Below are 22,725 nucleotides of genomic sequence, written 5' to 3'. Positions count from 1 at the left end.
TTCCTTGCCGAGGATCCGTTTTAGCGGCATTCTTATCCTTCCGTTGCACGCCACCGCGATTTTCAACCAGCCACCGCAAGCTAAGTAAGGCGAAGCGGACCAATCGGAGAAGGCGGCACCATCCTCTTCATACGGTTATCTATTTTCAATGTGCTGGCTCGGCCCCATCGAAACCCTCTCCACTAGAGCGTGCTCCTCACCTCTTTTCAGCCAATTAGATAAGAAAAACCGCTGAGTGTAGACAATGTTATTGGCTTTGAAAGCGAACAAAGGTGACCTCCTATAAACGAGGAGAGTGTTTGATTGGGTTGTTCAGACAACGCTGCGGGTCACCATCCGATGCTTGCGTCGGTGGTCACGTAAATTTGACGTCAGAAATTTGAAATCAAAACAGTTTGGAATCCTTTTACATTATAGCACCCCAAATCTTCACAAAGTGCTGAGTCGGCTTGCAAAGGCAGGCGTCACGTTCAACATCAACAAATGTGCATTTCAACACAGTGAGGTCAAGTTTCTAGGACACATAAGCCATTGGGAGACCTCATGCGCGCAGATGTTGAGTGGTACTGCGGCGCGGCACAACAACAAAGCTTTGAGGTTGTGAAGCAGGCGCTAAATGCAACACCAGTTCTCGTGCGTTACGACACAAGATGGCCACACACGCTGTCAGTAGATGCATCGTCCTATGGCTTAGGTGTAATTCTCCTCCAGAAGTCACAAGAAAGACTGCTACCAGTCGCATATGCATCACGTTCACTGTCGGAGACGGAACCGAGGTATGCACTAATCGAGAAGGAAGCCGTAGACATCACTTGGGCATGTGAGCATGCACTACCGCAACTACCTTCTTGGATCATCATTTAACATCGAAACACATCACAAGCCCCTGGTTCCTCTGCTGACAAGCAAGCGCATGGATGAACCGAGTCCGAGATTCCAGCGTTTTCGCATGCGCCTTCTTCTCATGGCAGTTGAACGGGGGATTTGCCATTGTTATAGAGGACAACGCTAAACCACGCTGAAGCATTACCAGTTACTGGTAATCTCGGTGTTTCCTCCTCACCTAATACGTGCGGGTGCATGCCAACGTTTCCTTCGAAGCAGAAATGGTGAACTGAGGCTCAGTGCTCGCACTTGCGCACCCGATTGATTGATTTCTTTTATAGATCTGACTACTCTTCATCTATGGGCTTCATCTAAGTGCCATTTATGAGCCATAATTCAGTCAGCGTATGCGAGATTTTCGATATACTCAAATTCGCTATAGCTTATTTTTGCGAAGTAGTGTATGAAGTTCTGGTATTTGAAGCTTCGTGAACAACTGCTGGTTAAAATAAGCATAAATCCCAGCAATTCCACTATTGTGCAACCGCTCTCCATTTAGGTGTTGGTTATGGTGTAGATTGCTTTCATAAAAACGACCATCTGTGAATCAGAAAGAAATATGCAGTGCTAGGTAAAGACCATTCAGACGGTTACTTAAGCCTTGAAATTTGTACAAACACCAATTTATTTATTTTTGGCGGGGAAAAGAGGGCACGGTTCTGGCTACAAGGCTCAGTGCCGATCTTCACGCAGGGGACATGTACCATGGGGTGAAGGAGACGTCCTTTTTGACACAATGCCGATTACAAATGTGTCGGGTATGGCTTTCGCTATGGCAGCTTTGCTGGATGGCACTTGTTGTGCTGTCGTGTCGGCCAAGCTGACTCCTACAGAAATCCTGGACTCTGTCGACAAGTACAAGGTACAAAGTTTTTTCAACATCTTCTTAACGAAGCACTAAATTCTCAGTTTGCATCACTTTGGTGTGCCATCAAATTGTTGCCTTCTGAATGGGCGGGAAGTTGAACTTGTTGGTACATATTTATTTCTGTAGTTCTCAAAAGACGCAAAAGCTGAGACAAGGCCGGGAAACAAAGCTGTTATGCTGTCTGCTATCGTACCTTTATTGACGCTGCCTTTATGTATTCACATAGATTTTAAGTTTTTTCAAGTTTTTTGTAAGAAATAAGAAACAAGCCGATCAAGAAATAAAGCACATGTAAGTAGGCAAAGGAAATGTGCCTACTCACATGAAGTAAGTAGTGAAGCAACGGTTTTGCGCACATCAGTGAGAGAAAAATGAAGTGTCATATGCTGTGGAGGCATTTCGGTCCAACAAAAGAATCAAGAAACAGATACTACGCCGAAATTATTTTCCGGAATTGAGGTTTTAATAGAAAAGGGCCAGTGAGAGCAAATTTATGCGCGCAACTACTACCCACGCCTGCTTCCCAAGAATTCGTTACCTTGCGCTTACTTGAAATTAAACGTTTATCATCCACTGCGAAGAAAATGAGAACCGCTGAAGATAAGGGGGGGGGGGGGGGAGGTATTCGGGGGAGTGTTGTTGTGGGTCCTTCCAATCTTCGCGCAGTGGTCTCCACGGTGAAGTTCACTGTGACGTGGGGGCGTAGTTGTAGTGTTATTATGTGTTTTTATATATAAAAGGATAGTGAAGGCAAATATAGGGAAGGAAATTTATGACTGACTGCAGTAAATATCGTGCAGACTGCTAACACCTGAAGAGAGGTCAGCAGTGGGGTCCTATCTTCCTGGTCTTTTATTCTCCTGTATTATTCGTAGGAGCCCTATAGCCGCATGATGATACCAATCAAGTTTCGTTCCGTTTTATTGCGATAGCAATTATATGGACACTCCAAGCACATTTCTTCTGTCGCCGTGATGTTCCGTATAAAGTGCAATGGCGATAAAATGGTCGCCGCGCGCCGTACGCTATGTGTGCGAGTGAAAGCCTACGAGGGTGAGCCGGCAATCGCGGGTCAGTGTAGCGCACGCGAGGGAGGAAGGAAGGCCGGAAGCGCGCGGTCGTCTTTCGCGCGCGCAGAAAGGGGACGAGGCGACGGAGAGGGAGGCGACGGGGTACGTTCTGTTCCTTCGGCTGCTGCTCACAGCGCGGGCGCGCGGGCGCCGTATCTTGAAGCGATCTGCGATGTGGGCGAAGTGCGCGCCCGCGCGGGCCTCATCTTCGAAGGGATTTGCGATGGGGACAAAGTGCATTCGCCGAGTGCCGGTAGCTTCATATGCGCTGTGCTTTTGGCGTTTAGTTCGCGTTGAAGCGAGACGAGAGACAGCGCGAAGGTCAATTTGCCCGCTGCTGCTGGCGCGCTTTCGCACTCTGACGTTTTCACAGCGAGTTTCCGGGTCATCGAGTGAGATGTTATCATGTTTACCTGTGCGCGCGTGACACCGTGCTTGTCTATTTAGTTATAGTCGGATACAACTTTAGAAGACAGTGGCATTTGCCGCTCAAAGGCGGATGCATACCAGCCGACACCAATAGGCGCGCACTTCAGGTGACGTCATGAGCCGGACGGCCGGTGTCCCCGCCGACGGAGAACATGCCTAACATGGCCGCCCTCGCTTCGAACTGGGCCGAGTCGCGTCAGCTCTGTGCGTCTCCCTTCGGCAGAGTGAATTGAATTGTTTGTGGTGGTCTGTCATGCCGGAAATATTATTGTGAGCTTACGATGCACAATTTGTGCCGCGTGCGTTTGTTCTGAGCCGTGAGCCGGCGAAGAAAGATTGCAGCGAACATCGGTGACGCTGCGCTGCGCTTCGTGTGGAAACAGGATCCCGCGGCGACATACCGCTGCAAATAAGCATCGTACGTGTTTGTTCCGTGGTGTTTTCTTTTGCTCCTAAGTGAAGTTACGACGACGAGAGTTCGCCAAACTCTGGTGCCTACTGTGAGCGGCGGGTGTGTTTGTGTACTGTGCCCCTGCGTTTCTCGTCGGACGTGGTGAAGTGATGGAGCAAAACCATAATCAGGATAAATGAGAAAAGCGTGCGCGGATGAAACCAACCTGCGTGTTTCTCAACAGAAAAGATTTGTGAAAGCAACCTCCAACACAAAGATTCTTTGCTGCCAGCTCAGCGTACAAACGACCGATCGTTGGCAGCAGTGTGATGAGATAGCCGAGCGTCTAGCAGCGTCGTTCGAGTGTTGTGTAGCACCGTCGATTGATTGCTTTCCACCAATGCTAACAATCAGTGACTAACACGCGCTGCTTGAGCGAATGTCATTGGATTGTTAACGGTCAGGCTTTTGGAAGCAGTGTTTGTTTCCTTAATGTCAGCCTGAATGCTAATATAAAATTATGACTGATACACTGGTGCCGTTGCTAGGGAGCTTGGCATGAATTCGCGTCGCTGTGTGGCTTAGAACTCTTCGCTCACTGCACGCGCCAGCTGTAGAAAGCCTGCTGTGACAGAATCGCGCATAAGTTGTGCTGCCAGCGCTCGACTTGCTTTCCCACAACACAGCTTTGCGCTTTGTCGTGATATGTCGCTACTAAAAAATTTCTATGACAGTGAAGGCAACAGAGCCAATATGTACATTTAAAAAAAAGTACGACAAAGTAGGCACAGCTGCTTGTGAACTGACTCCTAATAGTTCTACTCGCGTCTGCGTTAAATGTGTGTGCATGTTTTCTTGTGCGTTTATGTATATTTGTTATTTTGCCCTTTTTTGTATTTTTGATCTTAGTTTTCGTGCTCGCGTTTGTGTTCATGTGTGTGAATATGTGAGTTCTTCCGTGCGTGTATGTATTTATTCCTATTTCTATCCTTTTATCTTTGCTTTTGTTCTTGTAAGCATGCTGCAGCCACGACTTTCTTTACAATTCCATTAACTAGTCTCATTCAAAGCACCAAGTCCAGTGAATAGCAGGGCTGGCCTCTTCGATGTCATTAAAGCGATTCTCTCTTGTCTACCTTGCCTCCTGAGTCTGTCACCTTGCTTTGTTTTCTCCTACTATTCTGACCTTGCTTATTGCGCTGTTGCCGCAACGTGATTAACCAACTTGAACCGAAGAAAGTTCTATCAGCTGTGACAACAGAAACATTGACAGTTACAAAATGTTAAAAGCATCACGTGGCTTGCACAGTTACTTCGTCTCTTACCGCTGTTAATGTGTTTATGCATCAGTGCATACGGTAGCTTGCCAGAAGTGCACATGAAAGGGTGCCATATTGTGAAACAGCACGTTGCGATGTTGCTGCATTCAGTCTTAATAAACAGATGGTTTTGCTGCCCGTCAAATGTTGTGGTACACATATATAACACTGTGCAGTGGGGTATCATTTCCTGTCTTGACGCTTTCATCATTACAAATGCATTTTTCTAGTGGATGGAGTCCAGCAAAGCAGTGCTGTGAGAGCTTTTGCAACTTTCACCATTTATTACTTCCCCAATTTCACTGTCTGAATCTGTCCGTCACTTTGCCTACGGCTTGCAATGAACAAAGTGACTCACTAAAACACGTTCAACTTTATTGAGCATTTTTCCGGTACGTAAATATGACAAAAAATTCTAGCAAAGTTAATCACGTTAATAACTGTGCTTGCATTCGCATTACTTGCTCGAGTCGGATTACTAAATTGAAAATTGGCTATGACAACACTTCAATTTTCAGTGCAGACTGCTAACGGAGCCATAAAGCGTGCTCCGACTCTTGCTATTTCACTATGGGGTGCGTCAAACTCGACGGTGGCTGCCTGAATGAGCATTTTGGGCCTCACTAAGCTAATGATGTCTTATATTTGTTCTCTTATTCGCATTACTTGTGTGAGCCAGATAACAAAATAAACATTGCAACCACATGAATGTGCTTTGGCATTCAAGCTTCTGAGAGTGGCTGTCACTTTCGTGTTGTCTGCTGCTATTTCACCACCACTCGCTATGACATAACTGTGATTACCAGTGCAGACTAGAGCACTGCACGGGCTCGGGCTTACCCGAAAGCCCGGGCCCGGCCCGGCCCGTGGGCCGGGCCGGGTAGAGCAGTTTTTTCACGGGCTCGGGCCGGGCCCGGCTCAGGTTTTTTGACGCGGGCCCGGGCCGGGCTCGGGCTTTCTGCGAGTTATTCTCGGGCTTCTCAACTCTGAAAAACATGTATTTTTCGGTCTCGGGCCGGGTTCGGGCCGGTTTCGAGCCGGGCTCGGGCCGGGCTCGGGCTTAAGGTAAAGGGGTGGCGGGCCGGGCCGGGTGGGTAACATAGATTATTTCCGGGCCCGGGCCGGGCCCGGGTCTCGCCATAAATGTTTTGATCGGGCTCGGGCGGGCCGCCCAATTTAAAAACGGGCCCGGGCCGGGCCCGGGCCGCAAAAATCGGCCCTTGCAGTGCACTAAAGCAGACTGCAAACAGAACCATAAAGCGTGCTCTGACTTCTGCTATTTCACTATGGGGCGCGTCAAACGCGACGGTGGCTGCCTGAATGACCATTTTGGGCCTCACTTAGCTAATGCTGTCTTATATTTGTTCTCTTATTCGCATTACTTGTGTGAGCCAGATAACAAAATCAACAATGCAACCACATGAATGTGCTTTGGCATTCGAGCTGCTGACAGTGGCTGTCAGTTTCGTGCTGTTTGCTGTTATTTCACCACCACTCACTATGACATGACTGATTTCCGGTGCGGACTGCTAACAGAACCATAAAGCGTGCTCTGACTAATGCTATTTCACTATGGGGCGCGTCAAACTCGACGGTGGCTGCCTGAATCAGCATTTTGGGCCTCACTTAGCTAATGATGTCTTATATTTGTTCTCTTATTCGCATTACTTGTGTGAGCCAGATAACAAAATAAACAATGCAACCACATGAATGTGCTTTGGCATTCAAGCTGCTGACAGTGGCTGTCAGTTTCGTGTTGTCTGCTGCTATTTCACCACCACTCGCTATGACATGACTGTGATTTGCAGTGCAGACTGCTAACAGAACCATAAAGCGTGCTCTGACTACTGCTATTTCACTATGGGGCGCGTCAAATTCGACGGTGGCTGCCCGAATGAGCATTTTGAGCCCACCAACGATAACCAGGGTTAACAATAGTGTTTCAATTCAGATATGCCAGCATTTAAATGTGTTTCTATGCCACTTCTTAAATCGAGCACAATGTGTGCAGGTCGTTGCTTATCAGAATTGAGCTTCTATTATAAGGAATATGCCATAAATGGAACTGCTTAATTATTTGAGAGGTCACGGAATGGATGGTTGGCTGTTGCGAACCCACCGGCAAAATTTTGATAGCCGTAATAAGGGCTCTTCTTTTGTTAATAAGAAGCCTTTATGCTTCGTCGAGTGGCTCAATGCCAGAAAGCTCGCAGTCGGAGTCGCTTTCTTCAGTGTCACCTTCACCCAGCTGGATGATGATGGGTTGAATGTGCTCACTCGCAGACGTGTAAAGTCTGAACTTTGCCTCCAAGTCCATCGCATGCTGAATGCTCTTCCTCCAGTCTTCCGCCGTAACCTGCTTTATTTTCTCCCTCAAGATGACGTCAGCCGTGGACAGCTTGAAGTCTCTGTTGTCCGCAGCGATGCCATTTTTGACCTTGGCCCACACAAGCTCAATGGGATTAAATTCGCAGTGGTACGGCGGGAGCCTGAGTACAATGCAATCGGCCCTTATAGCTGTGTTGTCTACGATGTAGCTCAGAAAGCGTGACTTTACATGCTTCTTTATCATCCTTTCACCGTAGGTGATGTTCTTGCTTGTGAGCCACTCCTGTATCTTTTCCTTCTTCCAGGCCGTCGTCGGCAATTTCTCTTCTCGCCGGCTATGGTAAGGTGCATTGTCTAAAACAATGACGCTACCAGCTGGCAACTTCTGCAGAACGTCATTGAACCAGCCCTCAAAGCGATTGCCATCCATTTCTTCGTGGTAGTCGCCTGTCTTTTGGCCTCTGAATACATCCTCGCTGCCGTCGACGAAACCATCCTCGCTGCCGATGTGCGTCACGATCAGGCGCTGACCTTTCCCAGAAGGTTGTTTTAGACCCGTCGTCAGGCCATTTGCTCGAGCGAACAGGCGTCCGCGCTTCTGCACCACGGTGTCTGTCCACACGATCGACCGAGTGTGTCCCGCCGTCACCCATGTCTCGTCCAGGTAGAGGATCTTTCGGCCTTCCGCCCGGTAGCGCTCCACGTCACGGAGGTAGCGATTCCGCCAATTGGTGATGTCATCCCGGTCGATAAGCAGCGAGTTGCGGCTTCTCTTTTCCTGCTTGAAGCCGACCTCGGCAAGCAGGCGACGCACAGTACACCGCCTTAGTGATGGGAGTTACATACGCTCCGAGAACTCGGTAGTTATCTTCTCGACCGTCGGTATCTCGTTGCGGCGAAACAAATCGTGCACACATGACCTCAGCGCGCACAACGTGAAGCTGTCAAACTTCGCGCTGCGTCTTCTCTTCTCCGAATTGCGCGGGCGCTTTCGCGAGGGCGTCGTCAGTTTGCCACCCGAAAAATGCGAAGCTTTAACTTCCTCGCTCACCCTGAAGACAGTCCTTTCGCTGACACCGAGCATGTCGGCGACAAACTTGCTCGTGTCCTCCACGCTGCGTTCAGGCTGCCTGTTACGCCAAAACGTGTAGCAGTGGAAGATCATGTTGCGTGAATCGCTGTTCAGGATGTGGCCGCTCTTGTTCTTGCCGAGGCTCCTTGGTGGTGGGGCCATCGAGACGACACAAGGCTCGTTCGGCAACAAAGGATCGCGTTCCGATGTCACCTCGCTGGGCTCCATGGCTGAAAACTGGCACGGAATGCCGCACGCGATCGTGCGCGAACTCACGAGATCGCAGGTTCACAACCGCGAAAAAAAAGAAAAAAAATATTAATTAAAAATAAGCCCAACACATTATGAAAATAAGGTTGTGCAAACACACAAAAAGTATATATGAATCTTATGCTATTAAGCCAGCGACTACTACGCCCGGTGCCGTCGATCTTGCTCCGTAGCAGACGACGCACAGCGTTGTAGAAGGCACGGAGTTATTTTTTTCCGCACATGCGATCCGGCATGTGCGGTAGCATTTCCATCATTATAGTTTTACCAAACCACTCGTCAAGATACACAAATCTTCTTTATACCGACAAATACGCGTTTTAGAAGCAGTCACAATTTTTTGAGCGGGACTATTTCTTGAGTCGCGGAGGAATTGGCTGCTGCGCTTCGGTCAACTGGGCGGGGCCTCCTCCTGTCTTCTAAAGTTCTACCCGACTATAGTAAGCGAATGTTTACAACTTTATAGGGCCCATTAAACTATCCTTGCTTCGTATAGCTCTCTACTAATTAGCTATCGCAATCGATGATTCGCCTTTCGGGCGAAACTGCAACTTTTTGTTGAAATACCAAGTGTACTTACTCTGAATTTCTGGATTTCTCCATGTGGAGTTGTGGCGTTGCTTAGTGCTTCTCGAAAACATTGTTATTCTCTGAGAGTGCTGTCTCTTGGGAGAGTTGGAATTGCACACTGGAATGGGTTGCACTTTCATGACACGGACACAGTGAGGCACAGAGACAAACAAACGGGAGCGCTCTAGTCTCCGCCATTTATTGACAATTGTTGTCTTCGTATATATATATTGTGGGACGACGCCCGGGACGAAGGAAGAGCTCTTCTATTGTCACACAGCGCGAGACAGCCCACGTACACCAACCCGACACAATGATGATGATTATGAGGATGGGTATGTACACATGAAGACACAGTTAGCGCTCACACTAACTTCCCCCCCTTACGAAAGCGGCCGGTAAGGCAGCGAGTCCGAAACGGTCGGAACGCCGAAGATACGGCTTCAGGCGAGAGACGTGAGCAATTTCAGTGCTGCGGCAACGGCGGTCAGTAACCAAGGTAACAGGAGCTACGCGATAGTTCACGGCAGATGTTCTTTCAAGCACGGTATATGGGCCGCGATACCTGTGAATAAAGGTTTCACAGAGCCCTGGCACTCGAGCAGGTGTCCACAGGAGCACTTCGTCGCCTGGTCGGAACGAAATGACACGACGGGTCGCATCACAACGGACTCTTGTCTTGAATGGTCGTGGTGTGGGCTCGCGCAATTTCGCGGCAGTGGGCGACGCGGGCGGCGAACTGCTCTGGTAGAGATGTGGATGGAACAGAAGGCGTAGAGAGAAAGGTGGTGTCCAAAACAAAAGACGGTGCACGGCCGTACACGAGGAAAAAGGGGCTCTAGTTTGTTGTGCGTTGAACGGCCGTATTATATGCAAACGTGACGAAAGGAAGTATAGTGTACCAGTTTGTGTGGTCGGGTTTCATATACATGGAGATCATGTCGGACAAAGTTCGATGGAAACGCTCGGTAAAACCATTGGTCTGGGGGTGGCATGCAGAGGTGGCCTTATGAATGGTGTTTGAGGCTTGCAGGACTTCAGCAAGAACATGGTCACTTAGAAGAACACGGTCACTTAGAAGAACACGAGGCGCACCGTGGCGTAAGATAATGGCTTGCAGGACAAACTCGGCGACCTCAGAGGCCCCACCAGAAGGAAGAGCTGCCGTCTCAGCGTAGCGAGTGAGATGGTCCACGGCGGTGACAATCCAGCGGTGACCCGCGGTTGTAAGCGGAAGGGGTCCGTATAAGTCGATGCCCACGAATTCAAAAGGAACGGACGGGCACGGCAATGGTTGTAAAGGGCCGGCGGGAAGAGAGGTTGAACGTTTTCGATGTTGGTATGACGTACACGAACTTACGTACTTGGCAACACTAGTAGACAGGCCAGGCCATAAACAGCGAGTCTTAATGCGGGCGTAGGTCTTATGAAATCCTAAGTGGCCAGCCGTTGCGTCGTCGTGAAAAGCTTGTAAAATTTGCAGTCGAAGTGAGCGAGGGACGACTGGAACCCATCGGTGACCGGTAGGGTGGTAAACTTGCCGCAATAATGAGCCATCATGAAGTTTAAACCGTGCCAGTTGTCTTAAGCGGCTGTTGGGAGGACGGGATAAGCCAGTGAGGCGGTCGATAATTGTGCGGCAGCACGTATCTGCACGTTGGAGGGAGGCGAGGTCTTCTGCGGACAGAATGTCGACCCAGGTCACGAAACGTACCGGGGCCATGGTTGTGGTCGGTTGGCTGGGCGGTGCCAAACGGAGGGAAGGTGAGACAGGGGCATTTGGTGACAGCGGGCAACGAGATAAAGCGTCAGCATCTTGATGTTGCCTGCCAGACCTATATGTGACAGTGTAGTCGTACTCTTGCAAACGCAGAACCCAACGGCCGAGGGGTCCGGACAGATTCAGGGAGGACAACCAACACAGAGCATGGTGGTCAGTCACAATTGTGAATTGGCGGCCATATAAATAAATAGGGGCGAAACCTTTGTATGGACCATACGATGGCGAGACATTCCTGTTCGGTGATGGTATAGTTTCGCTCAGCAGGAGAAAGAGTACGACTCGCGTAGGCCACGACTTGCTCTTCAGACGCGTGATTCCGCTGCAGCACGACAGCGCCTATTCCATGCCCACTTGCGTCAGTGTGGAGGATAGTAGAGGCTGTGGGATCAAAGTGACGAAGCACTGGTCCTGATGTGAGACATCGCTTGAGGGTCTGAAAGGCGGATTCGCATTCATCCGTCCAGGTAAAGGGTGTGGTCGTGGTCAGGAGTTTATGCAGAGGAGCTGCGATAGTCGCGAAGACACGGACAAAGCGGCGGAAGTACGACGCTAATCCGAGAAAGCTGCGAAGGTCTTTAGGTGTGGTTGGTGTTGGGAAATGCTGTACAGCAGCGACCTTGTCGCGGCCTGGCTCAATGCCGTGCTTGCTGACCACGTGGCCTAATACATTGATGCTGTGGCTCGCAAATCGACACTTCTTAGTATTGAGCCGGAGACCGGCCTTGGCTAGACACGTGAGAACGTCGTCTAAACGTTCTAGGTGCTGGGGGAAGCTGGACGAAAAGATGACAATGTCGTCCAGGTAACATAGGCAGGTTTTCCATTTGAGGCCGCGTGGTACGGTGTCGATCATTCGTTCAAATGTGGCTGGCGCATTGCACAGACCAAAAGGCATTACGTTGAATTCGAAAAGGCCATCAGGTGTTGCAAACGCCGTCTTCTCTTTCTCGGGCTCATGCATCGGGATCTCTCAATATCCAGAACGCAAGTCGAGGCTCGAAAAGTGTTCGGCACCTTGTAAGGTATCCAAAGCATCGTCAATACATCCTTACCGGTAATTTTGTTTAGTGCCCTATAATCGACGCAAAAGCGTACTGAACCGTCCTTTTTTTAACTAGGACAACAGGGTACATCCAAGGGCTTTGCTGAAGGCCTTATAACGTTCCGTGCGAGCATGTCGTTGACTTGGTCTTCTATAACTTTCCGTTCAGCAGACGATACACAGTAAGGGCGGCGACGAATGATGCGGGATCCGTCGGTTTCGATGTGATGAGTGGCCACGGTCGTTTTACTCAAGCCATCCGAACACACGTCAAAGCAAGGTTGGTGTTTCCTTAAGATGGTCAGCAAGGCATCAGTCTGAGTTGGGCTCAGATCTGAACTCACAGTGGCCCTGAGAGCACTGGGTGAATCGTCCGTGGGCGTACACTCGGCGAAGGAGGAAACAGGCGAAGCAGTGACGACACATACTGGTGCTGCGTCGATAAGCATGGCAACAGTGGACCCCTCCGGCAGCAGAAGTGGCTCTGACGGCGTGTTGTAGGCGGTCAGACTGGCGCAGCCGCGTGAGAAACGCACTAGACATGAAGCGATGACGATTCCCAGAAAAATGCAGCGCTGAGAAGGGGAAACCACTGCGTCACCGTCGATATTTTCGCTAGATCTAATGGTGAGAATGCGGGCTTGGCTGGGTGGCAGAACAAAATCTGCCGCTGTGACAAGGAGGGGCGGCGAGGAATCGGCAGCGTCACAGAGCTCGTTGTCCGTAATATGTATAAGTGGCTGTCCGCACGAAATGACAGCAGATGTAGCTGACAAGATATCCCAGCCTAAGATGATCGGATGAGCGCACGACGGAAGCACAGCAAACTGTATATGATGGCGAATTCCGTCGATGAGGACACGAGCAGTACACTGTCTGGTAGGGTAAATCGGACTGTCATTGGCGCCACATAAGACCGGACCAACATAGGAGTTTGCACTTTTCGTAGACGGAAGCATAGTGCGCGATGAATAACAGAAATGGCGGCGCCAGTGTCAATAAGAGCGTCGACAGAAACACCTTCCACACAAACAGCGAGTAAATTAGTCGGGCGAGCAGGAGGAATTGGGACAGTTCGCAAACAAGCAGTTTCTCCGCCAAAAACTGCAGCGTCTAGTTTTCCGGATGGTTGTCGAAGGAAGTGGAGGCAGGACGCAGGGGCGATGAAGTGCGGCGGAACGGAGACGGGGAACGACGACGGGGTGAGCGAGAAGACCGGGACATGTTTTGGGACAACGAAGGTGAGGGCGAGCGACGTGACGAGGATATATAGGGTCCTGGAACGTAGGCGTCCGATCTGGGCACATAGTCTCTCTCATAGGCGGAATAGCCACGTCGTTCATCATGCTGGCGCCGGCGGCAGAAACGAGGGTTATGACCGCCACAGTAGAAACATACTGGGCGGGAAGGGCGCCAGGTAGAATCCTATGGTTGCACGGGGGCCTTCGCTGCTATCGAGGCCAGGTAGTCGCAGACAACGGTGGCAGGTGCAGATGGAACTGAGACCGCAGGCCGCGAAGCAATCTCGGCGTAAAGGGGTGCACAAACAGGCGCAGGGGACCGGGCATTTGTGACACTGCATGGATGCCAGTTCTTCTTTGATGATCTCGCGCAAATTGGGAGGAGGAGCGCGCAGAGACGCAATGGCAGTGTTGGCTGGACCATGGCCGTGAAGCTCATCTCACACAATGATGCGGATGAGCGCTCGCAACTCGTCGTTGTCAATAAGGTGAGCTTCGCAGGAGGCACGTGCAAGACGAAAGGCGCAGATCGTGGCAAGGCGTTGGCATGTCGTGATGATGTCAGTAACTGAGGCAATGGAGTTGATGCCCTTCAGGATATGGCGGATACGTTCCTCTTCGGGCATGTCACTCTGAGCGCGACGGCAGAGAGCCAGAACGTCTTCAATGTAAGAGGCATAAGATTCGTTGGCTCCCTGGGTGCGGGTAGCGAGCTTCTGTTTCACTACTTCGGAGCGCCCAGCAGATGTGCCAAATATGTGTCGCAGCTGCGCAGTAAATGCTGGCCAATCAGGGAAGTCGCGCTCATGGTTTAAAAACCAAGTTTGGGCGACCTGCCTTAGGTAGAATGCAACGTTGCGGAGCTTGTTTGACCCGTCCCAATGGTTGCATGCGCTCACCCTGTCGTACTGTTCAAGCCAGTCTTCCACGTCTACGCCGCGAAGGCCAGAAAAAACCTGAGGGTCGCGTTGCGGTGCGGTGACGCACCAAATAGGCCCAGGTGGCGGAGCCGAGGTGGTAGCAGCAGTGGATGCGGTGCTTTGTGCCATGACTGGTGTTGGCGAGCACAACCGTCGACCAGAGCGGAGCTCCAGGGGTGACCGGTAGAACAAGAGGATGAGGATATCAACGCACGCTCCACCACTTGTGAGACGACGCCCAGGACGAAGGAAGAACTCTTCTATTGTCACACAGCGCGAGACAGCCCACGAACACCAACCCGACAAAATGATGATGATTATGAGGATGGGTATATACACATGAAGACGATGATGAACTACACAGTTAGCGCTCACAATATATATATATATATATATATATATATATATATATATTATAAGGGTGTTTATTAGATGGCACTTAAAGCAGCACAAGAGCGACAGTCCAAAAAGCGCAGCACGGACTCTCCGCACGAGCGGCGCTCGAGAGCCGAAGAAAACGACCCACTAGAAGGCGCTGGAGCGGACGACCCGCTTCAGAGTGCCAACGCTTCGCTACAATTACCCCGGGTGTGAAAAGGGAGCCGCCCGGTGACTTACAGGTTGTCACCATGAGTGGGTCATGGTATATCTTGAGGCGCTCCACATTGACGACGTCGCGCCCTCGACGGCGCATGTCCGAAGATGGTTCAACAGGTTCGATAAGGTAATTTACTGGAGAAGTGCGTTCGACGACACGGTAGGGGCCTTCGTATTTGGGCAGGAGTTTCGAAGAGAGTCCAGTTGCGGTGGTAGGGACTATGCGCCAGACGAGTGCCCCAGGGGAAAACGTGGGCGCAGAAGTGGTGCTGTCACCGCGGATGCTCTTCTGCCGCTCTTGTTCGTTTGCAGTAAAGATCCGGGCAAGGTCGCGACACTCTTCAGCATGTCTGGCTGTGGCAGATATAGGCGTATACTCAGACGTGTCTGGCCTGTATGGAAGGATCGTGTCGATCGTGTGCGACGGGTGGCGGCCGTACAATAAGAACGGTGAGAAGCCAGTAGTACTCTGAGGGGCGGTATTGTAGGCGTAGGTGACGAAGGGCAGAATGGCATCCCAATTTGTGTGGTCGGCGGCGATGTACGTACATTGAGAGCATGTCGCCTAGTGTGCGGTTAAATCGCTCTGTGAGACCGTTTGTCTGTGGGTGGTAAGAAGTAGTTTTGCGGTGAACGACGTGACACTCTTTGAGAATGGCTTCGACGGCTTCCGACAAGAAGACACGGCCTCGGTCACTGAATAGCTCCTGGGGTGGACCGTGTCGTAGTATGAATCGGTGGAGCAGGAAAGAGGCAACATCTCGTGCTGTAGCCGCTGGAAGGGCGGCTGTTTCGGCGTATTGCGTGAGATGGTCAACAGCGACGATGGCCCAGCGGTTACCAGCCGACGTCAGAGGAAGAGGTCCGTATAAATCGATGTCAATGCGCCCAAACGGCCGGTTAGGACAAGGTAAAGGTTGTAGACCTGCTGGCGAGAGGTTCGGCGAAGACTTCCGGCGCTGACAATCGAGGCAGGAGCGAACACATTTCTGCACGTACCGGTACATTCCCCTCCAAAAGTACCGTTGTCGAATTCGGTGGTAAGTTTTGTATGCCCCAGAGTGTGCACACTGCGGATCACAGTGGAACAATTCACATATTTGAGAACGGAGACTGCGGGGTACTACCAGTAACCACTGGCGGCTGTCGGCGCTGTAATTGCGTCGGTGAAGTAGCTCGTCGCGAATGGCGAAATGGTGGGCTTGACGACGCAATGTGCGAGTGGGTGGTGTGGCCGACGGATCAGTGAGCAAGTCTATCAGCGCGACAATCCATTGGTCCTTGCGCTGTTCTGTAGCGATGGTGTGAAGGTCGATGGAAGAAACGGCCAGTTGAGTTCCGGAGCAGAGGGCGTTGTCATTGGGTAAGGGGGAGCGCGAGAGGGCGTCGGCGTCGGCATGTTGGCGTTCGTTGCGGTATAGCACGCGGATGTCGTAGTCTTGCAGACGAAGTGCCCAACGGGCGAGACGGCCTGAGGGATCCATGAATGACGACAGCCAGCAGAGTGCATGGTGGTCAGTAACGACATCGAACGGGCGGCCATACAAATAAGGGCGAAACTTCGTAAGGGCCCAGATGATCGCCGTGCATTCTTTTTCGGAGACGGTGTAGTTGGCCTTGGCTTTAGTAAGCGTATGACTTGCGTACGCCACGACATATTCAGGAAACCCTGACTTGCGCTGTGCAAGGCAGCGCCAAGGCCAACACCGCTGGCGTCCGTGTGTATCTCTGTAGGGGCCGTAGGGTCGTAGTGGTGTAGTATGGGCGGAGACGTCAACAAACGACGGAGCTTTGCGAACGCGTCCTCGCACACTGACGACCACGAGTCGAGGGGCCCCTTACTGCCAAGGAGCTTCGTCAGTGGCGATATAATAGTGGCGAAGTTTCGAATGAAACGTCGAAAGTAGGAACATAGACCTACGAAACTGCGCAGTTCTTTGACGGACGTAGGTCTGGGGAACTCGGCTACGGCCCGAAGCTTGGCTGGATCTGGGAGAATGCCATCCTTGGACACGACGTAGCCCAGTATTGTCAGCTGCCGTGCTGCAAATCGGCACTTCTTTAGGTTCAACTGTAGGACGGCGTTGCTCAAACGCGTCATAACTTGCCGGAGGCGTTGAAGATGCGTGGAGGAGTCCGGAGCGAAAAAGACGACGTCGTCGAGGTAGCACAAGCACGTGTGCCATTTCAGGTTGCGCAAGACGGTATCCACCATGCGCTCGAAGGTCGCGGGCGCATTACACAGTCCGAACGGCATGACGTTGAATTCGTACAAGCCATCGGGCGTGACGAAGGCTGTCTTCGGTCGAGCGTCCTCAGCGAGAGGGACTTGTTAGTACCCTGAGCGCAAATCGAGCGATGAAAAGAATTCAGCTCCTTGGAGGCTGTCAATCGCGTCGTCTATTCGTGGCAGCGGATAGACGTCCTTGCGGGTTATCTTGTTGAGCCGTCAGTAGTCCACACAGAACCGTGCGGAACCGTCCGTCTTCGCAACAAGAACGACCGGAAACGCCCAGGGACTGTTTGATGGTCGAATAACATCCCGTCGAAGCATGTCGTCGACTTGCTCGTTAATTACACGACGCTCTGCAGGAGAGACGCGATATGGACGTTGCCGCATTGGCGGTTGGGAGCCAGTGTCGATGCCATGCGTGACAGTGGACGTGCGGCCCAGGGAGGTCTGCGCGACATCGAAAGATGGGCGAAATTTTTCCAACAGGCACAGAAGCTGTGAACGCTGGACCGGCGTAAGGTTTTCATCGATGGAGGAGCCAAATACATCTTCGGGCGATGAATCCGAACTTCGAAACAACACTGAGTGTACAGGAGCTGGGCCAGTGTGTGTCATCGGGTGCGTCGACAACTTGTGCGTCTTCGAGGGGTTGCACTCTGCCGAGACATTCCCCTCGCAGCAATGTGACAGTATATGGGGATGGATTGCTAACAAAAATAGCGCTGTCACCGTGAGTGATGCACTGTCGCAAACGGCACCAACAATCCTTTCTTACTGCGAATGCGGTCAGATGGCGAAAGGAGTGCAATTGCGTCGCGGAGACCGTCGCAGTACACTGACACAGCCGCTGACGCGTTCGGAGGCACTTGGGTATCATCTGTGACGAATATCTTGTGCGAAAGCGATGGCCTGTCTGCCGGCGTCATCTCTGAGAATAGCGAGAGTTCTATTTCGGCGGGTGTGCAATGAATGACGGCGTTGTGGCGGGAGAGAAAATCCCATCCCAGGAGGATGTCGTGCGAGCATGCAGGAATGATGATGAATTCGACGGCATACATGTCGTCCCGAATGACGACGCGAGCTGTGCATACTGCTGTTGGGTGAATATTTTGGGCGCTAGCCGTACGAAGGGATAGCCCCGAAAGTTGCGTCGTCACTTTTCGTAGGAAACGGCTAAGTTTGGCGTCCATAACGGATACGGCGGCTCCAGTGTCAATAAGGGCAGATGCGCGAACACCGTCTACAAACACGTCTATTATGTTCGATGGTCTCTCCTGAGCGCTTTCACAGTTCGATAGCGTCGCAGCCCTTGCCTCGTGGGCTGCGACGACTAGTTTTCCCGATCTCGTGCGACCTGACGTGGCCGCATCGGCGACAATGAGCGACGTCGTGGAGACGGCGAACGGTGGGTAGAATGAGCTGGGCGGAACGTCGGTGACACAGGCCGCGGTGGTTCGTAATTAGGGCGGCTGAGCTGGCTCGTGAGTGGTGATGCGACTCGAGGCGACTGCACGCTATTGCAAAAACGTGCAACATGGCCGGCGTAACCACACGCAAAGCATATGGGACGGTTGTCGGAAATGCGCCAACGGTTTGCCGGAGAGGGTCCCACCCATGGTTCATGACGCGATAGACGTAGCGGCTGCTGGTATGGCTGCATGGTGGGCTGCAGACGGAGCCTAGTGACATCGGCGTACGTAGGCGGCACAAGCGCTTCGAACGACCGAGGTCCAGCGACGGCTTCGGCGTAACTAAACGGAGCAGCCGCAGTGATTGGTTGGGCTGGCCTGGCGACAACTTGAGCGTAGCTAAGTGACGCTGGTGCCGGAGGGCGCTGGTGATATTCGGGCATGACTTCGGCGATTTCCTGCTCAATCACTCGGCGGAGGGGAGGCGGGAGTGGGGTTGATGGCTGTTCCACATGCTGCGGGTGAGCAAAGGGCAGCAGAGAGAGCTGGCGTGCAATTTCTTCGCGCAGAAATGTCTTCATTTCTGCCATCAAGGTGGCGTGGTCAGAAACGGTTGACAATCCAGCGAGATCTGCGTCCCGTGCTGGCGGCCGACGGGTCAACGACCCCTGCCGGCGTAGCTCCTCATAACTCTGGCACAGAGTTATTAGCTCTGCCACCGTGCGAGGATTTTTGGCGAGGAGCATGGTGAAGGCGTCGTCGTCGATGCCCTTCATGACATGTTTGATCTTATCCAACTCGGACATGGTCGCGTTTGTTTTCTTGCACGAGTCTAGAATGTCCTCTATGTAACTGGTGAAAGATTCCCCGGCCTGCTGAGCGCGTTCGCGCAAACGCCATTCTGCTTGCAGCTTACGAACAGCAGGGCGGCCAAACACGTCGATAATGGCAGTCTCCAAAGCGGACCAGGTCGGGAAATCGGATTCGTGGTTGTTGCACCACAGACTTGCTAAGCCCGCCAGGTAAAAGACAAGGTTGCTCAATTTGGCTGCCTCGTCCCATTTGTTGGGTACAATGACGCGCTCGTAGATAGCGAGCCAGTCCTCCACGTCGATGCCATCCGCGCCAGTGAAAATAGGTGGGTCGCGTTGACGAGGGACACCGGGACAGGCGGGGGGTGCGGGGGGAGGCGTTTGCTGGGAGGTGTCTTGCGGCATTACAGATGGTAAAGCACGCGATCGAAACTCCAAGGGTATCGAAGGGGTTTCGGACCGGTTTTGAGGGTACAGTACTCTCCACCAAATTATAAGGGTGTTTATTAGACGGCACTTAAAGCAGCACAAGCGCGACAGTCCAAAAAGCGCAACACGGACTCTCAGCACGAGCGGCGCTCGAGACCCGAAGAAAACGACACACTAGAAGGCGCTGGAGCGGACGAACCACTTCAGAGTTCTAACTCTTCGCTACAATATATATATATATATATATATATATATATATATATATATATATAATCGAAAGCCACGTGATGCTTCATGTCCCACTGAGGGATTAAAAAAGCTTTCTTTGTCTGACAGCACTATCGAGTGACGCATTTCGCCCCTTCGCTGATTATGGTTCTCGGCTCTATAATTTCCGGCGTACATTTATGTTCGTGGTAGCCTATCATGCAGCAGTTTGAAAATATTGGTGAGTAACCACAGTCATTGCAATGTGTGGACAGGTGCCATTGTTATTCAGTTTATGCACTACAATTTCTGTGTTGAAGACCAGAATCTGCGTCGCACAACACGTTCTAGCATCATCACAATTAGTGAGACAGATATGTCCCTCCACGCCGAAAAAGTGAAATAAAAGAACTACAACAGTAACGTTAACACGTAAGACTATCCACCGAAAGGCGCCGGTGAATCTTTATGCGTAAAAACGTATTCACGAAAAAATATGAAATTTTCGGGTGGAAATAAAAGACGGAAACGCGGAAATCTACATGTAAAGAATATAGCAAATAAGGAAGCATGTACAGCCGTTTTACGTTATAGAGAATACGTAGCAGTAGCGAGCAAAGGCTAGTGTACTGCAGTTACCTCGTAGTGCATCCTAAACGTTTAACATCCTTATGGGTGAATAAGGGCGATCACATTTTTCGAGTCCGAGACAACACCTCTAGCTTACTCTTTTTTCGTAATGTAAGATGTTTGCAAAATAAAACACCTCATATCTATATTTTCGGAGGTTCTATGATTTTTTGAACAATAATGTCGTTAAGGAACCTAATATAACGTTATTTGAATATATTGTATTATTATTGCAATAGCGTTATACGGACAAAAACTGGGCCGCCAGCGTTGTACCCACGATTGTAAGATATGCTTATCGCCGGAGGTAGTGTATGATCGAAGGCTGTATAGGCCGATCAAGACATGGATAAGCTGAACAAGAAACCTGGCGTACACTGTAAAAAATTTCCGTCAATATACGGAGGATTTCCGTCATTATACGGAAAAATTGCAGTAAGAATACGGAAAATATCTCATTTTCAGAAATACAGCAAAATTTCCGTTAAAATACGGAAAGTGCTCCCCGTTTTCAGTTTTACGGACATTTTTCCGTAATAAATACGGAAAAATTGCAGTAAGAATACGGAAAGTATCTCATTTTCGGAAATACAGCAAAATTTCCGTTAAAATACGGAAAGTGCTCCCCGTTTTAAGCTTTACGGTCATTTTTCCGTAATAATACGGTGACTACACTGTTCTGTACGAAACAGACAGAATTCCGTATTTTTGTTATGCGATAATCCGTATTTTTGCAAGGAAAACTATACACGCTGTCTGCGTGAACGCTTGTACTCACAAAGTTTCCTCTAAGAATATTTTATTGCAATGCAAATGGCGCCTGTGTTTGTACTGACGTTTATTTGGTGTCAGCACTATATATATATATATATATATATATATATATATATATATATATATATATATATATAAGTTTTAGTGAACGAAGAGCGGTGGCCATACATGACAACGTAAACAAACCTGCGCCGTTCAGGTGCTGGTGCATTGGCAATTACATTGGTGCGCTATGCAAAAATTGTGCGCACTCTAAATCAGTACCGAAACGCAGTATAATGACCACGATTGCGTTTACATTTAACAAGAAATGGCCGCGAAAAGAACTGGCGGCCTATAAATCCAAGTACGGCGGCTATAGATGAAATTTTAGACGGAGAGAAAGAATTAACTCAGGAGTGGAAGGGTTTTACTGAACTGTACAGTATTTGGTTTCAATCGCCCCATAGTATTTGCAAAATATCTCATCTCTGTCAACTGCCATTCATTGACACACCCCCATTACGCATATTCTGCACTGTTCAATTGTTGACAGTGTTGTCAATTTTTGCGGTAAGATGTAATCGCAAGCATTCATTCTTATTTATTTATTTAGATACCCTAAGGGCCCACAGGGGCATTACATAGGGGGGGGGGGGGGGGGACATAAAGCAGAACACAAGTTTCACAAATGAAGGAGCATCGCAGGTGGTAAATACAGCACTTTGGGGTACAGCAAGTCGTGAAACATATTAACAAGGTAAATATTCTTACAAAATTCACACTCAACGAAGCAAGAACAAAATAGCGAAAGCGACTAAGTGCTCTGGGAGAGAAAAATGTTACTAAAAGTGCTAGGATTGTAAATGCGTTAGTAATGCTGAATAAATTAAGGAAGACCGTGTGTTATCGTGGCAATTCTGGAGGGTAACTGATTCTATTCTTTTATTGATAAGGTTAACGGCGAATTGTTGGACTTTTCCGTCCGGGCAAAGATAGGGTTAACTTTGTAGGCATGATCGATGCGATGTGATGTATGAGGTGACGGTAAAATGTGTGACCGGGCAAATGATGTGTTGCTGTGATACAGTGTGTGAAAAAAGCATAATCTGGCGAATTTTCTGCGCAGTGCGAGTGGCAGCATGTTGAGTGTTTGCATCAAAGATGAAACGCTTTGAAATCGGGAGTAGGATGACACGATGAATCGCGCTGTTTTATTCTGGACGGCTTCGAGTAGATTGGTAAGGGCGATCTGGTAGGGATGCCAAATGACTGATGCATATTCCAGGGAGGGACGCACGAAGAAAGTGTACGCTTGAAGCCTGGTGTCCCTGTCGGCCAGATGCAAGCATCCCTTCAGAAAGCCAAGTTTCTTTTGCGCTTTAGTTGTGATATATTTTACATGGTCAGTCCATGTTAAGCTAGAATTTATGTAGACACCGAGGTATTTAGCCGATGTAACCGAGT

At 50.2% G+C, this 22,725-nt stretch overlaps 1 protein-coding gene across 1 annotated transcript in view; it reads left to right on the top strand.

The window, feature by feature from the left end:
* Positions 1–22,725, top strand: part of LOC119449029 (uncharacterized) — a 198,601-nt gene that overhangs the window by 94,264 nt on the left and 81,612 nt on the right. The window contains exon 6 of the mRNA XM_049666616.1: positions 1,579–1,747. Coding sequence (XP_049522573.1) covers positions 1,579–1,747 — 169 coding nt within the window. The remainder of the gene's footprint in view (positions 1–1,578; positions 1,748–22,725) is intronic.

Source organism: Dermacentor silvarum, chromosome 4 (genome assembly GCF_013339745.2).
Source record: "Dermacentor silvarum isolate Dsil-2018 chromosome 4, BIME_Dsil_1.4, whole genome shotgun sequence".
Taxonomy (NCBI): Eukaryota; Metazoa; Arthropoda; class Arachnida; order Ixodida; family Ixodidae; genus Dermacentor; species Dermacentor silvarum.
This window is presented reverse-complemented; position numbering and strand designations above follow the sequence as displayed.